Genomic DNA, 25337 nt, shown 5'->3' on the forward strand with positions numbered 1-25337 from the left:
TCCTGCGCATGTAAAAGAATTAAAGACATAGATGTACAGGTATATTTTAACATTATTTTCGAGAATAAGAATTTTAGACTAAAGAAATTGTTTAAAAAAATTTCAAGTTAATGAGAATGAAAAGATATTTCTCCCTTTCTAAAAGAGTTTTAATTATCTTGTCATTTAAATTTTACATAATTTAGATTTTTTAAATATATGTCTATCTGAGCGTTTATTTTTCAATTGAATCCTGTTTTTTTTTTTTTTTTTTTTTTTTTTTTTTTTTTTTGGTATCGCGTATTGGTTTACATTGCAGTTTTTATTGTAAATGCATGCAATATTTTTCTATCGGAGAAACATTGCATGCATTTACAATAGAACCTTCAGCTTCCGGTCAAATGATCCGCGAACATCCGGTCCCGGCTTGCGCGTACACAATGCCGGGCTCTCTTAAAAGCCGTGTGCAACACGCCTTGTGACAGTATCGTAACTAACCGGGGAGCATGTCCCCGGATCATACCAAGTTTATCTTCCGGTGACTAAACGGGGTTGGACAGAGGAGGAGGCATCGTTTGTAATTCGAAAACGCGCCCACGCATATACTCGCACACACAAATCTCTTATTCTTACAAATTTTTTATGAAAAGCTCTAACCTTGAAGAGGATTTAGAATATCACATAAATTACGATTTGTAAGCAAACGAAATATTAATCTTCTGAGAAAGAACAGACTTTCCATTTTTAGCTTATCAATTTTTGGATACTATTAGCTTTCAAAATTTTCCAAACTTTAGCACTATAAAAAATCTTTGATTTTAGTTGATAATAGTACGAAAATATAGTAATAAAGAAATTTTGCATGTTTATGGACTCATTTACAATGTTAATGAAGATGCTTCTTGTCTTCTACATAGATATTCAGTAAAAAAAGCAAAAAAAAAAGGAATTTCCGATGGCCAGGAGAAGAGAACCACGCCCCAACCATAAGAACGAGATGATACCATTTTGCAGCCCTCTGGGTGGCTTTCGCAGTATCCCTCGAGTCCTCCTTCGTCCCTCGACTGTGCGGATAATTAAAGATACAACGCCTAACTCGACGCACGCTACGATACGTAATATTAAACCTATCTCATACAATTTGTTTCTATTATTCTAAATAAATTGTACAAACTAAAATAATTAATAAATTTTCGAAAATAATCTGCTTTTCGAATATTTTATATGTATATAACATGCTAGTTAATTCAATTTTTTAAATTAAAAAGTGTTTTTTGATCATGTTTGCAATGAATTATATGTATTAAATATTACACATCATATATATGATTATATAATACATACATTTTATATATTAAATATTATATTAAAAATGGTTTCTGTTAAAAATCTTAATAAAAAAATATCTAATAATCATAATAAATGACGGAATAGTTTTTAAAACTGAATGGTGTAAATTGAACTTTACGAGAGATGAAAAAATGGAGAAAGAAAGGTTAGCACGCGCTAAATTGGCTTACGCCTGCAGAATCTTACCGCACCCTAGTATGTTTCTTGCGAATCTTCCACGCACGCCCTTGCTAAATTTTCGACCCTTCGCGACTTCCCTTTTTTAGTAATTCTGACCGAAAAAGGGTTGGAGAATACAGGAAGTTAAAGTAACCGATAATGATAGCCGCAATAATAATTTTTTAATTATCTTAAAATGTTTGTTATAAATATATTAATTTTTTTTTAAGAATTTTCTTTCAAGATTTTCTCTTTTATCATTTATAATGTATTTATATAAAATTAATATATTTATAAAAATAATAATATATAAATCAAACCTAGTGTTTCATATAAACACTGTTCACTTAAATGTGAAGTGTTGATAATTTGGCAAACAAATTATATATAATATTCCAAATGTAAATCTATTTGTTTAAAATAAAGATAAACATTACTAAATATATTCTTAATTTATTATAACTTGCTATAGTTTTGATGTTTGCAAAATTACGTACACCAAAGAATATTTAATCAAGATAATTATAAGGAAATAGCAACGTGTGACATCCATGTGAAAAATTATGCGATTTGCGTCTTCCTCACTATCTCTCTTTGCAATTTAATATACACACATACATATATGTATATAAAAAGCAATAATTTACTCCCTCAATTATTAATAATTTCTAAATATGTTATCATTATTTGTATAATATCCTAATTTTCTCTAACTTCTTATTTTTATTAGCTATTTAATTTTTATTATTTAATATGTAATCTTTGAATTTCCTAATCTTGAGAATTGTGATTTGGAATTTTTTTCTAATAATTATTACATTACTATTATTCAATTAATTAATATATCGTTAATTATCCTCTTTATTTCGACCTCATAATTTTTGTCTAATTGTTCCCTTAGACTCTGAAGATACTTTCTACTTCATTGTACTTCGTTTTTTTCTCTCTTTATGACGCGGATGTCAAGTGAAACAAGCTATGTACAGTCAGCCGTGAGGAATTAATCTCATGTGTATGAAGTTGGCATATCAATTGTCAGCATATCAAAAAAAAAGTGGAGTTCTCTTCGCATACAGCCGAGTTCTATAGTTCCTGATAAATTTTAACAATAGGACATGGATGGCAAACGGGCCATAACGTGGTCCACGCGACAACGATATCACCACGAGAGCGAATTTCGCTGTTAATTATCGTCTGACGGAAAAAAGGCAAATAAATTCTGCTTGTGTTGTTGCATAACGCCGAATTTTACGTAATATATAAAGACGTTTTAAATAATTCTACTGGTATTTCAAACAACTTTTCGTAAGAGAAGCATTTGCAAATGTTATAAATACAGCAGAAATCTTCATCACAAAAATTATAAAATAATAGACTAACATATATTTGAGAGAAATATAACATTTAAGAAATTTTGAAAAATCTTATAATCCCTTTATAAAATATTTAAATATTTAAAAATATTCTGCTTAAATATAATGAGTGGTATTATTTATTTTGCCTTTAACGTCTCGATAATTACTAATAAAGAACGCTTGGTAAAAACTCACCTTGACGGTCTCCTGAGGGGAGTACCTCGCAGATCGCTGGGCTGGAGCCTGGGCCTGCAGGCTCATCGCTGTACCATCACTGCGAGACACCCGATATGCTGCAACAAGAACAACAAACATTAACTATTAATATAAATTACTACAACGTAGGTTATTCCCTAATTTTTATGCAATATGTAATACTAGAAACAAAATTCACAAAGATTAAGAAATCACATGTAAAATCAAATTAATTAATCCTGTTTTCAGAAATAAATCTTCAGTATTATCACTACTATTTTAGAGACATATTTAATTATACAAAACTACAGTAGAGAAATAAATTTAAGAAATATTTTCCTGAAATAAAATATAAATAATATACGCACAATTATTTTTTTCTGTTTCATCGTTATTTCTAAGGTATTGTATAAAAAAAAAAAAACTAAACATTTATTACATAAAGATTAAATATAATGACAAAATAATTTTCACAAAAATATATTATTTTCTTGAAATAAAATAAATAACATTATTCTATTTGTTCTATTTTATTGCCATCTATTTCGAGATGCAATATTTTCGATTAGTAAATAGTTTTTCGAAGAGTTTTCGCGATTGTTTCAGGATGCCGACATCTCGGAACGAGAATCGCGTGTAGTGACGAGAAGCAGCGGGATGGTGGCCTCCTGGTTGGCTGCTGGTTGGCCTGTCAATACGAAGAGGTACGTGACCCAGGTACCAAATGACATATCCGGTCGAAGGGAGGACAACGGTGGTTCTCTACTTTTCCCGTTCCTTCCACCCTTCGATCTCTCTTTCAAGATCCACCTCGTTTCCCGCCGACATTTTTCCCAGGAAACGCGTATGTACGCGAGCCGCTAAAGCTATTTTCCTCGTTGGCTTTCGAGCAATAATTTTATCCTCTTTCATCAACAAATCAATACGAGTTATTATATTTACAATCCAGAAAAATTGAGAAAACGAATGTAAGAAAGCTATTATTATTATGCATTATTATATGTGTGCGTAAAACAAATATTTTTAAAAATTTGGAAAAAATAATTATGCAAACTTCTCTCTCTAAATTTAATTTTAATTTTATTTCTAATTAATTAAAAAACATGTAAAACAATAAACTTATAAAGTAAGAAAGCTTTCCTAAATCAAAATTTAATTAGAATAAATAAAAAAGTATATATGCAAATAAAAAGACATTAGATCGTGGATAAAAAAATCATTAAATAATACATATGTATATATAGCTCTTTTTAATTATAGTTTTTTTTTCTTTTTATTGTAAAATACAGCGTAGTTTTTTTTAAATTTAATCTTGTGAATTTCATGAGTAAGTTCCTGATATTATCGTAAAACGAAAATCAGAGAAAAGAAAAAAAATTGAGGAGACCGAGAGGGAAAAGTCGACAGGAGGTGGGAGGAAAGCTAATCGGGCGAAAAGCATGATTAATCACGGTAAATTCATCGTGATTAACGATGCACGCGAATTGTCCCTGCTGGCTGCGAGCATAAACACCGTTAATGCGCGACAAATGGACATACGGTACTCACGTATAGTCTCGAATCATCCACGATTACGATTGTTCTCGCATCCGTTCGCTATTATTACGATCGATATAATATTCTACGACCCTCAAACTTCAATGCGCAATTGGAAATTTGTTGAATTTCAATTTTCATTTTAATAAAACAATCCTGTTGTTTAAAAATACATATTTTTATTCTGTAATTAAATTTATATTTAGAGAAATATCTTTATTTTTGTAAAATAGTTTTCTTATATTTTATTAGTCGAAAATCTTATTATAATTTTAAATCAGAAACGAAAGAGATTCTTTAAATTTGGCGTAAAATAAATATTTATTAATACAACGGAGATATAAAGTATTTTTGAAATTTTCAAATAAACTAAGAATTATTAATTGTCTCGAACCATCGTTAACTATGCTAATCGTGCAGATATTATTTTAGAAAATAAAAATACGGTCTCTCAAACAATTCTGTTTCACTTGAAAAGCGTGCTCATTTTCACCTGATACTCACGAAAGTTTATATTGGTTTTTTATTAAATCTGTGTAATCCGCGAAAGACAATAATATAAAATAGATGCTAATAACTGATCACACAATATGTTATTAATTCATTTATATATAATACATATATGGCGATATAATATGACGGTTTTCTAGAGGAGACGGGAAGTGCATTAAAATACGAGAGCGCCGAGTATCATAAGAATTTAACGGCGTCGAGGCTCATTAAATAGCACAAATAGGCATCCCGTATATCGTGACCAATTGATACTTTCTCTCTATGGCATTACAAATACGTTTGGCTGAGCATTAACGACTTTACGTTACTCTCTCACCGTTATACCTTGATTCTCCTCCTACCATTCCTCTTCTCTATCATATTCGATTAGTCATATATATAGAAGATCTCTCTCTCTCTCTCTCTCTCTCTCTCTGTTTCTCTTTCTTTCTCATACACACACAAACATTCTATTGTGTTGTACTCTCATTCTAATTACTTATTTATTTTTATAATCTTTTTTAAATGAAGAAACATTTAACGTATATAATAAAAGAACGTACAATATGAGTTATATAAATTATTAAGTAATTATAAAATTTATTAGTTTTGTAATATTTATTCCAATCAAAATTCTCTATTTGATAAAAAATAATTATAATTATGTATTTCAATCATATTTAAAAATTATAAAAATATGTGAATTATCTTTTCTTCCAATATATTTAAATTTTTTCATATGAGATATATAGAACACTCAAGAAAAATTTCCTTCTCTTTCACGTACAAGCATTAATTATGATAAGGGAATAAAAGGCAATCAAGAGCCAGCGCGGTAATTTGTGCGCTTATATTTTATTACAATACAAATTAATTATGAAATTTACACAATGTCGTATTTAAGGCTAGTGAAAATAATCATACTTAAAAAAGGGACATCTTCATATTTTTATTCCCAAAATTCGGTCCCATATTTTTCTCTTTAACAAATTAGTAAATTTAGTAAATTATGTTTCATCGAAATCTCTTCCGTATTTAATTCTCTAAAAGTTTCTTATCATCTCCGACGTCTTATCATCTCCAGACAGGGCCATTTCCCTTTCGTGCTAATTATTCTTTGTCTATCGTTGGTCGATGTAATCATGCATCTAATTAGCAATGTTGCTAAAGGAAAGAGAAAGAGAGAGAGAAAGAGGAAGAGAGAATTGGGAATAGGATTTGTCGCGACCCTCCAACGATGTATCAGTACGACTTGCTCCTCTGGTACGCATTCGCTTGCCTTGTGACAGTGATCGAAAGCCATGATGTTATCTTCGCAGCTCGATAACGACCACCGGAAGTATCGCTTTAATCACTATATCCGACCAGTTCCCTCCAGTTTCGTTTCCCATTCTCGCGGAATCGAAAATATCAGTTATACGAATTATCGTTTTCGCACAATACTTGAATTTTGTTAATAAAATTGTTATGATACTTTTTAAATAATTTGTTAGTTGTAATTTTTTTAAATAAACAACATGCTTAAATAAAACAACTATAATTGTTAAAATAACTATATCGCGTTATAATAACATATATACAAATATTGTAATACATAAAATTTTACAGAAAAAATATAATATATTAAAACGCATCAATAAAAAAACTTGTTTTAATAATTATTTTAACAAATTTTGTAGATACAAATTTCCACTTGTTCCGTGACTTAATGAACATTGAAATGGACAAATCGCGGAAATTGAGAACTTTATATCGATAATTCACTCTTAATATGCGGAAAATCAACATTGCTCTGTTCTACATAATAAAATATCTACCAATAAATAATTAAATATATCTTCCTCGACCGACATCCTTGAATGTGTTTGCGAAATAAAGTGCCATGTGTCGAAAGAGAAAAAGAGAGAAAAAAAGAGAGAGAAAAAGAGAGAGAGAGAGAGAGAAGAGAAAGAGAAGAGAAAGAGAAGAGAAAGAGAGACAAAGTGGGAGGGGGAATACCAATGTGTCTCTCTCCCTCTCTTTCTCTCTCTTTAATCAGTCTTGTGCATCTGATATCGATTTTCACAAACTTAAATAACGCCATATGCTCACTGCACAATTTGTGGTTTTCCAACCTCAATTATCTCATTTAAATAATTTCGAACAATTGTTAAAAAATCGCCCCGAAAGGAGGCAAACTTATAGAAACAAAATTTTCTATAAAATCATTCACAAACTATGGCACGTTAATAAAAAGAGGCACAAAGATAAAGCGTTCTCTCCTCTTTCTGCTTCTTTAAGACGTAATGCAAAACGCGCGTTAATTTTGCCAGCCTAAATAAAGCGGAGAGAACTGCAGGGAGGGAAATGAGAAGAAGGAAAGGGAAGAGGAGGAAGAGAAGGCGGAGGAGGCACCATAAGGTCTGGAGGGCCCCTTATGCTATCGATCTGTCCCTACCTCAGCGGCGATAGTACGCATCGTGGCACACCGTGTGCTCTCTACCCCATGAAACTCCATATTGTCCGCACTCGTTCGCGCGTATATAAATATCGAGGTGTATGTCGTACTTGCGTTCAAGGTGTGTATAGACACGTTTATGTTAGAACTTTTAAACAGTATTTCGAAACTTCAATTCTAACAGCTAAGTATTAATTTCCATGTGTGATATTAAAAAGAATATCAAAGTGTCAATGCTTCGTTTCTGATAAGGTAAGTAATAAATTTTCCAAAATTAAACAATATTTTAATTTTTTTCTACAACGTTTTAAACTAGCAAGTTTATTTAATTTTATTTTTATTTCCCAAAAGCTATTTTTTCAGAAATTTTTATGATATATTATTTTACATTCTTTTCCAAAACTCAAATTTTTCAACATATTTAAAGAAATTAAATAAAGATTATCTAAAAATTTTTTTAATAATTTGTTATCTATAAGTTTTTGTCTTTTATAACTGTACAACTCTCAAATTAAATAGTCAAAAAAACCTGCTGTTTCTATTTTTAAATATATAAATTTTTCTTCAGGTACTTCTTTTCTCATAATTTTGTTTTATATAAAATATTTTAATTCATATATATGTATATATGTATATACATGTCTATAAAATGGAATAAACTTGCCAATATTAAACGTTTTAGAAAAAATTTAAAATGCTCAACTTTGGAAATTTTATTACCTATCTTCTCAGAAACGAAGCATTGAATACTTTGATACTCTTTAATATCATAACAAATGTTGATTTCAATAATTTTTCTGTGAAAGAAAACGAAAAAAATAAACAAAAGTAAAAAAAATTTAATTAAATCTTTGACCTGTGAATGATGACGCAAAACAAATTATTCCAATATTTTCATAAGAGGACACTTTGCGCAAATATTCGCTTTAAAGGTAAGATATTAAATCTTTCGAAGACCAATAAAAAATTTTTTGAAAGAGAAAAAGTTTATAAAATATCATAATTTGACTAAGAATTTAGAAAAAAATGATTTCAAATCAAAGATTTATGTTTCTTTTAAAGCAAGTTTTCTCAAAAACATAAATCCTTTTTAGGATTAAAAAAAGAACTAAATCTTCCCTCTCCTCTGAAAAAGATACAAATCATAAAGCGAAATCTTTGTTTATCGGCGTATATCGGCTTAAAATCGAAAGAGAGCTTTCATGTATATCTTTCCTCGTCTTTTCTGGCTCTCGCCCTTTCTCTCTCGCATAATCCACTAGAATATGTTTGCTGCGAGAATAACCGACATGTGTAACATGCGAAAAAAAGCTGCACATACATGTATCGAGAGGTCAAAGTTATTTTCACGTTGACGGGGTGAAAAGTTCACGGAGAAAATTGACTTTCGCCAGAGCTGTGAGTTTATACATCTCGATTTCCACCCCTCTGACGTGGACATATAATCTTCCATTTTTCATAGCACCAACAAAAAGGAAAATTTAAAAAAAAGCAAAAAAATGTATTCTAAAAAGAATACAATAGAATAAATACGCTTATATATAATCATATATTTGTATACTACTTACACTCGTATACTACTACTATTTGTATATATTATATTAAAACGAGAAAACCATATAGAAAAAAAAGCTTGAGTAAAGAAAAAAATTCTAAACGGAAAATATTATTTTTCTTTTTTAAATTTAATCAATTGTGTATAACTCTGTATTAATAACTCCCTTCCTTCCTCCCTTCCTTCCTCCCTTCCTTCCTCTATACACATACATATACATTCTATTTAAATTATTTATTATATAGATAAGATCACATGCATGTGCAAGATATTAAATATGTTCACGCGTACGTGTGTTTCACCTCTTATTGTTTGTAACATTGAATAAAGATAATAGAAAAATAAAGAAAAAAAGAGGAAAAAAGCAGTGTGAAAGAGAAAGATAAAACCCGTCAGAGCAGACGAAAGACATTATTACAGAATGAGAAGAAGATATCTGCAGAAGAAGGTAAGAAGTAGGAGAAGAAAGAGAAAGAGAAAGAGAAAGAGAGAGAGAGAGAGAGAGAGAAGAAGAAGAAGAAGGGGGAATGCTCTGAGAAAGATTAATATCTCTATCAGAAAAGTTCAGCGTAGCAGACCATTTATCAACGTAGGGGACCGTGCGAGAGTAGTCGCCCCAATCTCGTCCTGTACTTCCTTTTCCTGCTTGCAGGAATGTCCGCTCCCAGAACCTCGGAGTTTATTTAACCGTCGGCGACCTTCGAGAGGATAGGGGAATCGGTGTATCGAGAGAGCGGTGCGAAAATAAAAAGGAAAAAAAGAGAAAAAGAGAATTAAATCCGCGCGCGCCGGATGTCGCTTTCTCCCTTCCTACTCGGCGGGAAAATTTGATTTGACACCCTTTAGCTTTCATTTCTCCGATCTCTCAATAGTTTACGAAACTGAGCTCTCTAATGAATTTCATCAGACTATCTCCTCTCCAACTCTGTTTTAGTCGATCTCAATCTAGCACATAGCACTTACATGATGATTTGATCGTTCTAATGGAGGGAAAGGAAAGACTAATTGCAATTAAAAATTCTGAAGATTCTTTAGGAATTAATGATACTTTTGGCGCGGTATAATACGCGAGAAGACAAGTTGAGTATATTTATACATTTGACCGAGTTTAGATTTCGTCACAAAAAATTATTTTAAAGACATAATCATTTCGTGTCTAAGAAAATGATTAACACTTTGCGCTCCACCGATGGCACAGTGACGTTGCGAACACATACACAGCTCCAAATGGACTGCGGACCGTGGATCGTCAAGTGTTAATAAACAACACTACTCTTTACAAATCAGTTGTTGGTAATTAATAATAATAAGATTAATAAATGTAAATCATAATTGCTATTATAATAGCACAATTAATTACATCATTAATTATTCAATTTTAAATCAATCAAAAATTAAAATAAGAATAAAATTAAAATTAAATTAAACAGAAATTATCATTATTTACAGTTTGTGTTTAAGAGAAAAGAATTTATAAGTATAAATTTATTATACACACACACAAGAGAATTCCCTCTATATTCTAAATATCATATATTGTGATATATATATTACATCAATATTATATACACACATTTTATAGGTATAATATCTTGTTTTTTTTTCATCATCTATATTAATATTTGTAATAAAGTGATATACTTAACAAAATGGGAGAGATAGAAAAATTAAAAAGATAAAAAGAGATGAAGATAATCACGTGATCGAGATATCGAGAGCAATACATTAAATGCATCATCACAAGTGAACGTTTTTGCCTGTCCCGAGATGCTTGTTAAACGTGTCCAAAGCTAGTAAATTAGAAGCTATCTCTATCTTGCCTAACCATTGTAGTTCGAGCAGTTCGCGATTATGCCGCAGAACACGCGATATAGCTTTGTGAATGGCCCTTTGTCCCCGTTATTTTATCACTCCGGGGATGAATCTATTGCGAGCAAATTGCATGACAATCTTCAAATAATGAGTTTAACTTTACTTTTAATTAATAACTTTAACACTATTATGTAAATTTTGATTCTTGCAAAATTAAGAGCAGATGCAAAATATACAATTATATTTTCAGTTAAGATATTTGCCTTTTTTTATTTTCTATATCATATTAATATTATGAATTTTTTATAAATTGTGTGTGTAATATAAATCTATAAATCTATAAAATATACAAATATATAATAATTTTACACTTGATACTATTTTCTCACAAATTATAAATATTTTATATTATATATTTTCTTCTTCACCACATTTCTATAATTTTTTTAAAATTCTAATTAAAACAAATAACAATTTTAATTTAAAAAAATTCCATATAAACCGTTATAATAACGATTATCCCATGGAATCATACATGGGAGCATCATTTGCCAATCATTTATGTGTACAGAGTCTCGTAACGCATGAAACTTTTCAAATAAATAAGCAATGGTTAATAATCGCGAAGGGTCGCGAAGGACACAGTCCCTTACTTGAGAGCTACAGTCATTAATAACTCGACCGTATGATAGGAAGACCACCAGCGAAGGAATCGTCTCATCTTGCGCAATGATTTAAAAGCCGGGCCTGCACTGTTGACCCTTTTCAGGTGTCAAAATCCTCCCGAGATTCCACCGTGTTTTCGACACCTAGCGATCTCATTTTGCACGTGAGACGAGATTTGTTAACCAATACGAATTTTATATAATAAATATTAACAATAAACTTTTTATATAATAAATATATCGTAATTTTGAGCAACAGAAGCAAAGCAATTTTATTTTTTTATTTACTGTTAAAAAATTTACTGTATAATATATGACATATATATTATTTTTTATAAATTTATTAAAAAGATTATATAAATAAATAAAAAATGTTTCCATAATTTTTGTATCTGAAATATTTTGAGATTTTAAATGATGTGTACTACTTACATTTAAGAACAGAAGTTAAGAAAAAACATTGATGGCTTTTATCAGCTAAAAGACTTGGTGTCAGGGCCCTCCTACTCGCATTAAAGGGACATGTCCGACATCGGGACTATTGTGCGATAGTACCTACTGTGCATCTTGTACGGATGTCTTTATCGCTTTATGAAGCCCGTAAAGTGCCAGTAGTGTGCTCGTGTATCTCTGACACGAGAAGGAGGGAAAGCATGGTCACTATTGTTTATGCGTCTCATTAGATATACCGTTATTATCGATTCTCCAATGGAATAAAAATCAGCTCACACGATGTTTTACGTTTAAAGTGTTCTTTGATATGGTTTTACGAGCTTGCCGACAGATTTATATATTAACAGCATTTTTTTTACGTTAACTCTCTTCAAACAACTTTAGTTCTCTCTCTATTGTCATATTCACTCAATACTTTAAACTATATAATTATTTAATTTTTATTAAAACTATTATTATTTTATTTATTATTATTATTATATTTTATCTGTATACGTAATTAATTATCTATATACCTACATTATTTAAATATTTCTGCGAATATAAACAGCATGATAAAAACTTATATATATAATGTCCGTCTTTCTGCATTTTTATACCGAATAATATCAGCGATACTTCACCGCTTGTTACCCCAGTCGCACGCTTTATTACGACTGTGTTATTTTTTATCTGTTCTAAAAATCTTGTTCAAGACACTACACATAATCCGTACTCTAAACATTATAATCGCTCTAATATTTATATTCGAGAACTTTTCCCTTGTATATTATAAATATAAGCGAAAGAAAAAACCGTAAGAAATGTATACATGGCTGCGGGGAAATGATCATGATCAAGATAGAATGCTATGACCTTTGGCTGGGCTCACAATTCATGCCACGTGAATCCCGTTAGTCCTATATAACGCCTAGGGATGTTCAACACATTCACAGGGACGTGCACCACCGATGACATATTTCCGTGACGTTTATTAATCAATTTTAATTCCTGCGGCTATTAAACTTTTGTGAGTTTGCAATTTTCGTTTTATCCCGATTCTAATCAATAGAGGAAAAATTAGCAGCGTCAAAAATTAACAGCAAATCATACGTACAGATAATAGAAATACCTTGTATAAACGTACAAGGTCGTAAACGAACGATAAGGAAGTATCGTCGGCAATATTATTATAATCCATAACAGCGAGGAAATGTTTGCGCAGCGCGGCGATCAGCACATGTGTTTATGCAACGGGTAATTCGCTAAACGTCGATGATAAATGCAAATTTTTTTCAAGCTCAAGATTACAACGTTTTCATAAAGGAGGAATGTTGTCAAAATACAGGAATATACTGAATAAATTAATGAAGAAACTTGATCAAAATCAAAATCAATGGGGATAACAATCTTTTTAATAAAATTTTAAAAGTGAAAAAGAGAGAGAGTTATAAGCATTTAAAAAAAAAATAGAGAAAAGATTTATATTTAATAATTTATACTAATCAGTTTCAATTAAATTATATATATAAATTATGTTCAATTTATATATATATATAAAAGTTTTCTTCTCTTTTTTATTATTTTAATATTTAAAGTTGGATAAATTTAAAATATTAATATTCTCTCTTTAGTATTTTTTATTTTAATATTTATTAATAGTCTAATATTTTCAATTAATCTTAGTTGAATTATACGTTCCGAAATTAAATGGTTGAGTTTCGTGTAATCGGAGTGTCGAGCACGTATCACGCGATGTTTTCTTTTAATTACCACAATCGCCAAGTATTTCGTCCAACAAAGCGTAGGTGAGATTAATGATTCCCGAAAAATAAGGGGTTGTCTTCTCTCTTGTTTCATCAAACACGCGGAACAATTAATAACGCACTGATTGACTTAATGATTCTTAATCGACGGCATGGAAGAAAGGGTGAAAAATATCGATTGAAAAAGCGCAAAGAAACTGAAAGCAGATTTCAACGCAAATATTAATTTGTTTATCGCCGTAATTAATAATTTGTCCAAAGAATATCGATATTCTCTTTCAAAAAAGAAAAAAATAATTCTTGTGAATATAGCTTCTTCTAATTTTAAGTGCAAACTATATTGGCAAGTTATTTTTATTTCAAGAAGATATGCTCTCTTTTTATTAATGAAAGAATTAAATATTAATAATTTTACATTAAATTCTAATAATTTTTTTAAATTGTCACTTTTAAACTGTAGTAAAAATAATACGTATATCCCGGAAGTATTGAAGAGAAAATCAATTTTCACATTGTGATTTTTTTCCGATTCACAATAACGTATCAAGTATCATATCGACTCGAGTGTTGAAATTCGATCAAGATATAAGTCTCCCTATCTATACAAAGTAAACAAGTACGAACAATATATGTATACATATAGATTTTCGAATTGAAGAGCACCGGAATAGAGACAGCTTCGTTTTTACTATTAATCGTAAGGACGATCATGTGCAAAAATTAACGCGTGCCACTATTCACTATCCTTTTGCATTAATGGACGATATGCATTCATCTACTAGCATTAAAAAAGTCTATTTAAAATGTTTTCTCTTTTTACAAGCCAAATAAAGACTAGGTATCGATTACGAAATTGAGTTTTTATATAATTTGATAAGTAAACTTTATAAGCGTTCGATTTGATTCTGCACAATGTTTTTTATAATCAATTTAATTCTTGAATATTATTTTAGTTAATTAAATGATATTCTAATGCACTGGAGTATAAAAGATTTAAATATCTAAGTTAACATTAAAAAGAAAAGATAAGAAAATTTATTTATTCTCTCGTATTAATTAATTTATCTAAAATTAAATCGTTGTATATTGAATATTAATTTTATGGTGCGCAAATGTATTTCACTTTATATATAGAATTACTTTATATATAGAATTCTATTTTTTTCCATTAATATTTTAAATAAATTTAATATTCATTTATGCAAAGTTTTGTAGTTCGTTTAATTATATACCGAGCAAATTGAAAACACGCATAGAATTTCACTTTGTGGCAATTTTCTACCACATTTAATCGGAATTTACCAAACTAAATATTTTTCCAAAAGGCTATGGAAAAAAAAAATCATTTACAATTTAAACACGCGCAATAAGCTCGACGCTCAAATTCAGATATACTCGATTATAAAGATATATTATGCAACCGCGTACCAAAAGCATATCGGCGAGAAAATGCCAAATTTGGCAATCGCATCGGTCCTCTCAGTTAATTGAAATACCAAGAGATGATATGTAAAAGTATGTTTATTTTTTAGCAATAAGAAGAAATAAATTGCCTGATATAAAGATATTTTCCTGACAAAACCTTCATATGAATAACACGTATTTTCGTAATTTTATACTCCGTAATTCTCTTACGGATTTCACCAAGATAAAAATTTCCACGTGATATAAGGTAATGTTATTTTTTCATAATTCTAATAACAATGATTATCTTTAAATACTTTTATATTACAGAACTTATTTGCAAATAGAGATAGATTCGTTTTTTTTTTTTAATGTTATTTTGATTACGCACACAAACTATATTTTTGTAATTAGTTGAAAAAATTTTCTACTCGCAAAAATTATAAAATTTCATCTTAATTCCTCTCTTTTTATCTCTGAAAATAATTATGATTTTACTGGATAAAATTCGTAAAATAATAAATATATTTTCTCGTCGCATATATTAAATATAAAAAAGGGGAAAAAACAATATTCAATTTAGTACTCTCGTGCTCGTATGATATTTTCGGTTATTATATTATTGTCGCGTTGTCGTTCCCGATCTACGAGAGGAAATTTCCCGTGAACTTGATATAAACACAAATAACGCGACGCGATACATGCACATACATATACATCGCGACGAGTTTAATATTTGAACACGATAAATTTTCGCGCGCGAGATATTGTGCGTTAGTTGAAGTTTGTTTCTTGTCCAAGTAACGGCGATATAATGTCGAAATAAAAGCACGAACAATGGTGTATAATGAAAGAATGATTCTTCATGCTGTCGCGCGATTATGGCAGTATATATTATTATAAGATGTATCGAAGCATCACGCACACATACACACAATAAAAAACGGGATTTTAGAATTTTGAAAAGATTGTAATTATTGAGAAAGAGATTTGAAAAATATTATATTAATAAATAATGTATCTCTTGTTTCAATCAGATATCGTATAATATTGCAGTTTAATAATTTGTAATAATTATTATATACCTATATGTGTAGATTAAAATTGGCATTAATTAATAATTGTATTATAATGCGCACACAATTCTCAACATGCTAAAATAAAATCAAGCCGTGTATATAGACGCGCATATCCACACGCACAAACGAATAAATGATTATATGTAATACAATATATTGCTAAATAGAATTCTACGTATAAAATTTCGATCAACGATCGCGCGCGCGCGATTTCAATCGACTACAAATGGTTCGCGATATTTTACGCGACAGGTTATATAATCGAATGGATAAATTACTTTGAAAAATTACCCTATCTCACTACATTATACATATATAGTAACAATATTATACATAAGATATCGATAACCGTTCAAATCTATCACCGCGTAAAGTTGCAATCTTCAAGTAAGACTCACCTGATCCAGACGCTACGCTGAGCTCGATGCGTGTCTTGTGCGTATCCTACAGCTCTTGTCCGACACAAACACTTTTACGGATATGTTTCGAAAGAAATAATTCGCGCACTCGATATGTTTCGAAAGAAATAATTCGCGCGCTCGATATGTAAATGAAATCGGGACGGATTGACACGCCGCGACATAGCAGCTAACAGCGACGAGCGGCAAACGTTGACTGTGGCTCACTCCCTGTCCCTGACTGTACGGCAGTTACGGCACGCCGTGCGCCGTACCGTGCGCCGTGCGTCGTCTGACGTAGCGCGAGTGGGAGTTGGGAGGTGGGAGGATAGACAGGTGAAGTGTGGGGTGTCAATACAGGAGAAACGCGGCTGCGTAATCAACATTTTTTTGCGCGCACACGCGTTTACAAACAATAACGCGGTTATACATCGAGAATTTGACGAAATAGAGAATGAAAACACATTCCTATGACCCGTGATAAATGTAACGAGCGAATTTATATTTGGATGTATAGTAATATGTTGTCGTAATCGTTTCGCCATTGTACTAGTTACTAGATACTCGCTCACTTTTGTAGACCGATCGAAAAATCGCAATTACGATCGCGCGTACGATAATTCACGCGATGCGATGATCCCTCGTGATTTTGCACAACATTCTCGACACTTACGCCGCACGCGCGACGCATTTAAAACGAAACAATAACGCGTAAATGCGAGACACGGCGAGAACGGCACTAACGGTCGCTCGGGACAAGATCACAAGATCAGACATGATTTGACCATAGACATAAAAAAAGCATAGATCGCTCATAACAGAGACATATGCGCTGCTAATTTCACATCGTTCGCGAAAATTCAATTTATGTATGTACGTGATTACCGACGAGATATCATAAAGATATACGTCTTATGGGATTTATTATTCTTATATAGTGTGAGGGGAAAAAAACTCGCTGCGTGTTATTTTAGTTCATCGAGTTATTGTTTTATTACCGAAAATGTATATCTTTTATGTAACTGCCTCAATAAGAACGAAATAAACATTTTATTGTACCAAATTATCGTTTTATTATCGACAATGATTTATACTTACCTACAGTAGCACGTAGCAAGTTTTTTTTTCAGTCATGCTAAATTCCAGAAGACCCATCGGTCTTTAATGATATCTCGTCGGTGTTTTCGATAATAAAACAATAATAACTGGATGAACTAAAATAACCGTATGAATTAAATAATTCGTGTAATTATCTTTGATGCAGTCAAAACGGCCGGTAATGTCAGCATTCTTCAATTACCTCCGGGCCTATCGGACCCACACTTCATGGTCACAAAAATTTACCCAGGACTGACAGTCTTTAATAGTATCTCGGTGATATATATGTATTTTTCATAAGACAATCATTATCACGGTATATCGAGATTTCATACATCATATATCACCGACTAGATACTATTAAAGACTGTCAGCCCTGGGTAAATTTTTGGGACGCGGGTCTGAAAAAACATGCAGGTACGAGGAGTAGCTGAATCGGGGAATCGAACCCGAGTCTTTCGCTTTCCGGGCAACTGCTCTTACCACTGAGCTATTCAGACCTCACACCTTGCGCCACTTTAACACAGTACATACGATTCCAGAGCGATGTTGGAATCTCGCTCCATGGATGCAGTGCCGATTGCCACGGAGAGACGACATCCCTGTGTATATATATATATATCTCTCTCAAATACTACCATTACATTTATTACCATTAAATTTTATATTTCTGTCCTTATTGTTAGTATTAGCAGAATTATTTGAGAATTAAATAGAGACGAGGAATAAAAGCAGATTGTCCGGATAAAGTTTGCAAGTCATGATAAAGTAATGAGTATAATTATTGAAAATATAAATTCCCATAAGAAATCGCAAGAAAACCGTTCGGGGAATTAATTAGCATTAATTTAATTTTATTATAAACGGTATTTATATACGCATTGATGTAAGGGAAAATGCCGATCGATCGACGAAGGATCACCGGCTCTTCGAGCGATTTCGCCGGCGCGAAGTTTGCGCTTTATCTCGCCGCGCGCGTGATGTAAGAAGGCGGCAGGGCGGCACAACTGTCACTATCGCTGACCGCTGACGTGCGCGGCGAGAGGAGAGGAAAAAGAGAATAGAAAAGAGAAGAAAGGAGAGCGACGCATCAGGACAACAGGACGGTGGAAACCGGAAGAAAGAACGTTGCGTTTCCGAAGGTGTCACGTGCGCGTGTGTGTCCGTGCGGCGGGTGCACATGTGTGTGTGAACACTCCGGTGAACGATAGAGGGATCGCCGATCGCCGGAGGATTTTCGTTATGTATCGATTTACTACGTAAATATACTCTCTCTTTCCCACGCAGAACGACAAATGGAGCACACGGAATGAGAGTCTGCGGGATCGATTGCGAGGCAGGTAATATCTTTTTTTTTTTAGTTTTCTTTTCTTTCTTTTGTCGTACATGCGTTTCGCCGCCGTACTTCTTTCCCCGTACGCCTGCATTGTACAGGTTAGAAGACATCCCGTTACCGGGAACAAGGACGAGGACGACGGAGACGATGACGACGTTAGTCGTTAATTCGACGAGAAATGATGTAATGAGAAACTCGCGATTGGATCTCGTGTAATCGCGTGTACGATATATATTCCGCGCTACGTGTCCGCTTCGTCGATGTAAAATTTGCGGCGAGCAACTCATCTTGTAACCACATGTTTTTTCGATTCTGATAGAATATTTCTCGGCGAACTACATTAGATCTTTGTTTTTTTTATTGAAAAGATAATGCAAGACGTTGCAATTATGTAATATTACAATGATGCTGCCATAATAAAAGATAATGACAAGAGAGGGATATTAATAGAGTAAAGATCATACATTGTTATATCGAGAATGTGATTAATCCTCCCATTGACACATGTGTTTAGTAAGAAGACATGGATGCCGCAGTTATAGAAGTTTTACGACAGGCGGTCAGCCAAGACCCTAATGTCCTGAAATCTGCAGAACAGACATTGAAGCAATGGGAGATTCAGCAAGGATTTTATATAGCGTTATACGTAAGTTACTATGTAATAAATGAGAATTTATTATATAAGTCTATAATAATGTTTTCCATGCACGTATTGAATTTATGGAACATTGCATGGGACAACAATGATATATATTTATATATTAGATTATCTTTATTCAGAATTGCCTTACAATATTACCATACAGAGATGAGGGAAGGCAATTCTTACAATATTATATATATGATCTGAAAATATAAATGACTATAAAATTGTTTTCAGAATGTTCTTTCAAATCATTCCTTGGCTGTCGAAGTTAGATGGATGGCTATTGTATATCTAAAAATTGGAGTTGAAAGATACTGGAGGAAAAATGCACCAAAGTAAGGGATAATTTGTGTCAAAAAAAGAAAGTGTTACATACTAGAATATTATTATCGATATATACTTAATAATATGTATCATTATTTTAGCTCGATTGAGGACAGTGAGAAGGAATTTTTACGACAGCATCTACTAAGAAATTTTGAAGAACCTGTAAATCCATTAGCTGTACAATTAGCAGTTCTTATTGCTAAGATAGCAAGGTATAACATGTGTGATATAATATATCGTAATGAATTAATTAGCATGCTAATCTCTTTATTTCATATGTAGGTACGATTGCCCTAGAGAATGGAGTACGTTAGTACCAACATTGTTGGAAAATATAAGGCGAGAAAACCCTCTGGTGCAACGTCAAGCATTATTAACACTGCATCATGTTGTTAAGGCTTTGGCGTCTAAGCGCTTGGCCGATGGTCAGAGGCTCTTCCAATACCTATACGGAATCCTTTCTGATTATGGCGTCAAATGGGGCCGACGCCAGTCAGATACAAGAAGCCTTGGAGAAGGCACTCCTACTATTAAGAATACTTAGGCAGCTGATTGTAAATGGTTTTTCAAAGCCATCTGAATCTCAAGATGCCATGTTGTTTTTAAAAGTCGTTTTCGAGCGTGCAAGGACCTGTCTCGAGTGCCGTTAGTACTTTCTTCAGTATTATTTAAAAGAACTAATTTATATATTTATTTTATTTATATTTATTTTTGTTTATAGAAATGCGAACGCGTTTGATGTTTAATATGAAAACGGTATATCATTTTTTTTCTGCTTGTTTTTAGGAAAAACGTTAGCTTCTAGAGGCGTACAGATGGATGTGTGCGACAAATTTATAATACATTTGACCAAAGTTTTAATAGGAGTGTTAGAGATGCACCCATTTTGCTACGTGGAACTCATACCGACTTCCTTAGAGTTTTCCGTTTTTTATTGCTTTACAGAAGCAGGTCAGGCATTAACATACGAAAAATTTATCATTCAATGCCTGAATTTAACGAAAAATATTTTATTATCGTCATATTATAGACCAGCTAAAGTTAGTGAAGGTACATAAGCTGTATCATTTTTACTTGTTTAGATTATTTATATTATGTTCTATATATGTTATCTATATTAACAACAATTGAATTTTTTTTTTATGGGGAACAGAGACGAAAGATCCATTGGTATTGAGGGCGTACCAATTGAAACAAGAATTTTTCACACCAGAAATATTAACGGAAATTTGCTCCAGACTTGTCACGCATTACTTTCTTTTGACACCCATGGATCTTGAAACATGGGATACTCACCCAGAAAGTTTTGGTAAGCATAGATTTATATTCGATAAGTATAATGATACATTTTTACTTGTGTATTCCGAGTAATTTTATAAAGAAAAAAAAAACAACATTTTATAAATGTAGAAAACAAAATATGAAAAGTATTACTTTTTTCAGCTGTCGATGATGGTGGAGAGTCATGGAAATACAGTCTGAGGGTGAGTAATTAAAGGCATTGCAAGTATTAATGAAAGATTATATCTATAATTAATAATTATTATATAAATATATATCATGATTATTTATGGGAATGTATATTGTGTTGTAGCCTTGCACAGAATCCTTATTTTTGGCAATCTTCCATCAATTTAGAGACGTTCTTGCCTCGGTTCTGGTTGATCTAATGCGACAACATCATCAACCTGTCGATCCTAATAATTTGCATGCGATTTTAGTAAAAGACGCAGTTTACCGCGCGGTCGGTTTGGCCGCCTTCGATTTGTACGACGAGGTACCAAAAATATTATTAAATATCTCTCCCGTGAATATTTAATTGATTTAATAAACGTTTTTTATTCAACAGGTAAATTTTGATCAGTGGTTTTCGACGACTCTGAAAGAGGAATTAAAAGTTCGAAGTAATAATTATAGAATTATCAGAAGACGTGTGTGTTGGTTAATCGGCCAATGGACGAGTATGTTGATATTTTGCTGGAAGATAATATGCTTTAAGCAATTATTCATTACTTGTATTTTGTGAATTTTATATTTCTTGCAGATATTAAATTGAGCACGGAATTGAGACCGGAGTTGTACAAGGTCATGATAGAAGCATTGAATCCTGAAGAAGACTTGGGAGTTCGTTTAGCAGCGAGTAACGCTTTGAAACAGGCAATTGATGATTTTCAGTTCAATTCGGAGGAGTTTTCTCACTTCTTGGAACCAGTATTTTCGTTATTGTTTGCGCTTCTTAAGGAAGTGAATGAGTGTGATACAAAGGTACACAAAAGATAGACGTTTATTTTTTTCGTATCCTTGCAATATAATCTTGTGTTATTTCTTATGAATTTTTTTATCCTTTAGATGCACGTATTATATGTACTATCGTTTATTATCGAGCGTGTTGGCAGTGGAATTAAGCCTCATGTCGGTGCGCTCAGTTCGTATCTACCTGAACTTTGGCAACAATCTGAGGAATATAATATGCTGCGGTGTGCTATAGTGTCGACTCTGATACATTTGGAGAAGGTAAATATGTGATCTACCTTCGAATCAATAGATTGATGCCTCTTTTTCTAATGCTATCATGTATTCGTAGGCTCTAGGTTCTGAGAGCGTTATTCTGGAGCCATTGGTGGTAGGTGTTGTAGCTCTAAGTTGCGACGTCAATCAAGAGGGACATGTTTATTTATTAGAGGATGGATTGGAATTGTGGTATGCCTTGTTGGAAAATGCACCTGCTCCGACACCAGCTATAATGGATCTCTTCAGAAATATGCCAGCATTATTAGGTTAGCGATATCTTTAATGTTGTTAACAGTTGTTAATAGTTCTCGATGATATGAAATGATAACAGCCTTTTTGCTTATATTTTTAGATAAATCCACGGAGAATCTACGTTTATGTTTGTACATAATTCAAGCTTATGTGTTGTTGAACCCGCAAGACTTCTTCACTTACAGAGGCTCAGTGGTCATCGAAACACTAAAAGCGCTTTTGAGCGATCTACGGGCGGACGGCAGAGTGATGGCGTTGAGATTATTCGAGATCTGTCTCAGAGCTTCCCCTCAACAAGGCGCAGAACTGATCAAACCCATTTTATTAAAAATATTCGAGTAAGTAGATATTTTTTCTTTTTTGAAAAAGATTCATGTTGTATGGAGACTTAAAATATCATATTTTGACAGGAGTGTTTACAATGGCGAAGAGTATCCAATGGTTATGACTATGAATCTATCTATTGTTGCGAGAGTTTTGTTGAGTTCTCGCGATATTTTTGTACAGGTAAGAAAAATGATCTCAGCCGCGATTCACAGTGGACGGACTTTTTCAAAGATATGAATTGCTTTTGCAGGTGATCAGCGATCTCGCACAGAATATAGGTACTGAAACGAGAGAAGAGGTTGTGCTCGGAAAGATGATACATAGGTGGATCAATGGAATGCCGTTAGTGTCTCAGACCGAAGGGCGGAAATTATTAGCTCTCGCGCTTTGCTTTCTCCTTGGAGCGAACAGTCCGCCTACAGTTCTCGAATACTTTCCGTACATAATATCGAACATCGTCGAGACGCTTAACGACATCACTAAGTTTGACGATATGGGCTACCCAGTCGAGTAAGATTTAAGAAGCGTTTTTTTAATGCACAGATTACAATCGAAGTAAAGGCGAGTCATAATGTGAGACTTCAATCATTTCCAATGTTGTAATATAATTGGTAATTCACATAATAGTTTAATATTTATTGAAAAAAACAATATTATTTTGTTTCTGTAATTTCTTATAATCATTTAAAACAATTTTGCAGTCGTTACTCGCTGAAAAGTACTCCAGTAGGTTAGGTTAATTTATTGCAATTACTTCGATTGATTATACAAGATTTTTATAAAAAGTGGGCAAATATATCAAAACGTGTAATTAATGAGATGAAAATTATTTTAGTTCTTTAATGATCACTGATCAGCCCAGTCCATCACAGTACGAGGATGTGGATTACGAAACCGAGCATGCTCAACGACAGAAGAGACTCGCCTTCAGCGATCCTGTGCATAGTATATCCTTGAAAGATACTCTCCAAAGTCAGGTAAGCATCTTTTAATATTTTCTTTTGGATATTTAACTATTGCTTATAGACTGAAGATTCTTTTGAAATTGTTAGTTGATTATGCTGCGAAGTATAGTTGGGGATAATCAATTTGATCAATTGATGCTCACCCTCAATTCTGAAATTGACGAACAACTCAAGGACTACATATCGCTGTGAGAAAGGCGCAAGATCAAAACGCAATACAGAGGATTTCGATTATATAAGGTATGAGAAAAGAAGCTTTACAGCGCTCTTTTTTTGTGAAACGGCACTATTTTATTGTATGATATTACCATCTGTTTCATTGTATTAATAATGTTGATAATAAAAGATCCTACTCTCTCTTTTCGTGCTATTGGAAGGTTCCTTTCTTTCCTAATTTTGCTTTTGAATGCATAAATATGATTACTTAATTAGGAGAGAAAGATTTATTTTCTATAATGATTTTCAAAAGACTGTTACAATAAATGTATTAATTTGGTGTTAGCGCACACACACAACACAGTTAACATAAATATTTAAACTATATACATGCACAATTAAATTATATATATAAAAAATTATTTATTACAGAATAGTTATATTACCATGCAACATTGGAGTAATATACAACTACTTTATTCAATGATTTGTTGCAAGATGATAGTTGCAACGTTGACTTATTTACTTTTTACATTTGGGGGAAGATATCCTATCATGCGAATATATAAGATTATAATGCTTTTGTATATGAACGTATGACAGTGTCAAAAGCAATGTTATACAAATACTGGAAAGTATATATTTGTCACATTGTTTTCGAGTGCGAATATCGAATAATTTTTTTATCCATTTCTAAGTTTAAAAATAAAACTAAGAAGACATTAATAAAATGTTAATAAACATCTTAATATATTTTTTATTATGCACATTCCAATAAAAATTACTGTAATCGTGCATAAATAATATAAACAATTCTGTGATTATATATCAGTTACATATCGACATAAAGCGTTTACAAGTGTGTCGATATATATCGATATTACTATACACATCGATATTCCCACTCGTCTGAATGCGGCTTTATTCTCCCCTTCCCGCTCGCGCCGCAACATGACTCATTCGTCGCGACGACGCCGCGTGACGTTGGCGCTGTCTGTTGGTCGTGCGCATGGACATAGTATATCTAGACCGAGCGTTTGCCTTTATTTAAGGAGTGGGGCTAAAGATGCACGTAGAAAAGGACATACTCTGTTTCGTGCCCCTT

The 25337-nt window shown here is 32.3% G+C and overlaps 2 protein-coding genes across 3 annotated transcripts in view; one reads left to right on the forward strand and one right to left on the reverse strand.

The window, feature by feature from the left end:
- LOC115233587 (protein sickie-like) overlaps positions 1 to 17378 on the reverse strand; it is a 184864-nt gene extending 167486 nt beyond the window's left edge. For both annotated transcript variants that reach the window (XM_029804091.1, XM_029804090.1), the window contains exons 1-2: positions 16615 to 17378; positions 3039 to 3136 (exon numbers count right to left, since the gene is read on the reverse strand). In XM_029804091.1, the coding sequence (XP_029659951.1) occupies positions 3039 to 3104 (66 nt within the window). In that variant the 5' untranslated portion in view covers positions 3105 to 3136; positions 16615 to 17378. The remainder of the gene's footprint in view (positions 1 to 3038; positions 3137 to 16614) is intronic.
- A 1319-nt stretch (positions 17379 to 18697) lies between these two features.
- LOC115233593 (importin-11) lies at positions 18698 to 24436 on the forward strand. Its single transcript, XM_029804096.1, is given in 20 exon segments — positions 18698 to 19052; positions 19147 to 19231; positions 19563 to 19694; positions 19929 to 20029; positions 20120 to 20233; positions 20304 to 20459; positions 20461 to 20666; positions 20808 to 21071; positions 21175 to 21330; positions 21465 to 21505; positions 21616 to 21798; positions 21871 to 21982; positions 22066 to 22286; positions 22371 to 22535; positions 22606 to 22798; positions 22885 to 23122; positions 23195 to 23291; positions 23362 to 23621; positions 23947 to 24088; positions 24164 to 24436. Coding segments are annotated over 18 exon segments (2877 nt in total). The 5' UTR covers positions 18698 to 19052; positions 19147 to 19231; positions 19563 to 19571; the 3' UTR covers positions 24269 to 24436.
- The last annotated feature ends 901 nt before the right edge of the window (positions 24437 to 25337 follow it).

This window comes from Formica exsecta, unplaced genomic scaffold (assembly GCF_003651465.1).
Source record: "Formica exsecta isolate Colony F162 unplaced genomic scaffold, ASM365146v1 scaffold178, whole genome shotgun sequence".
Taxonomy (NCBI): domain Eukaryota; kingdom Metazoa; phylum Arthropoda; class Insecta; order Hymenoptera; family Formicidae; genus Formica; species Formica exsecta.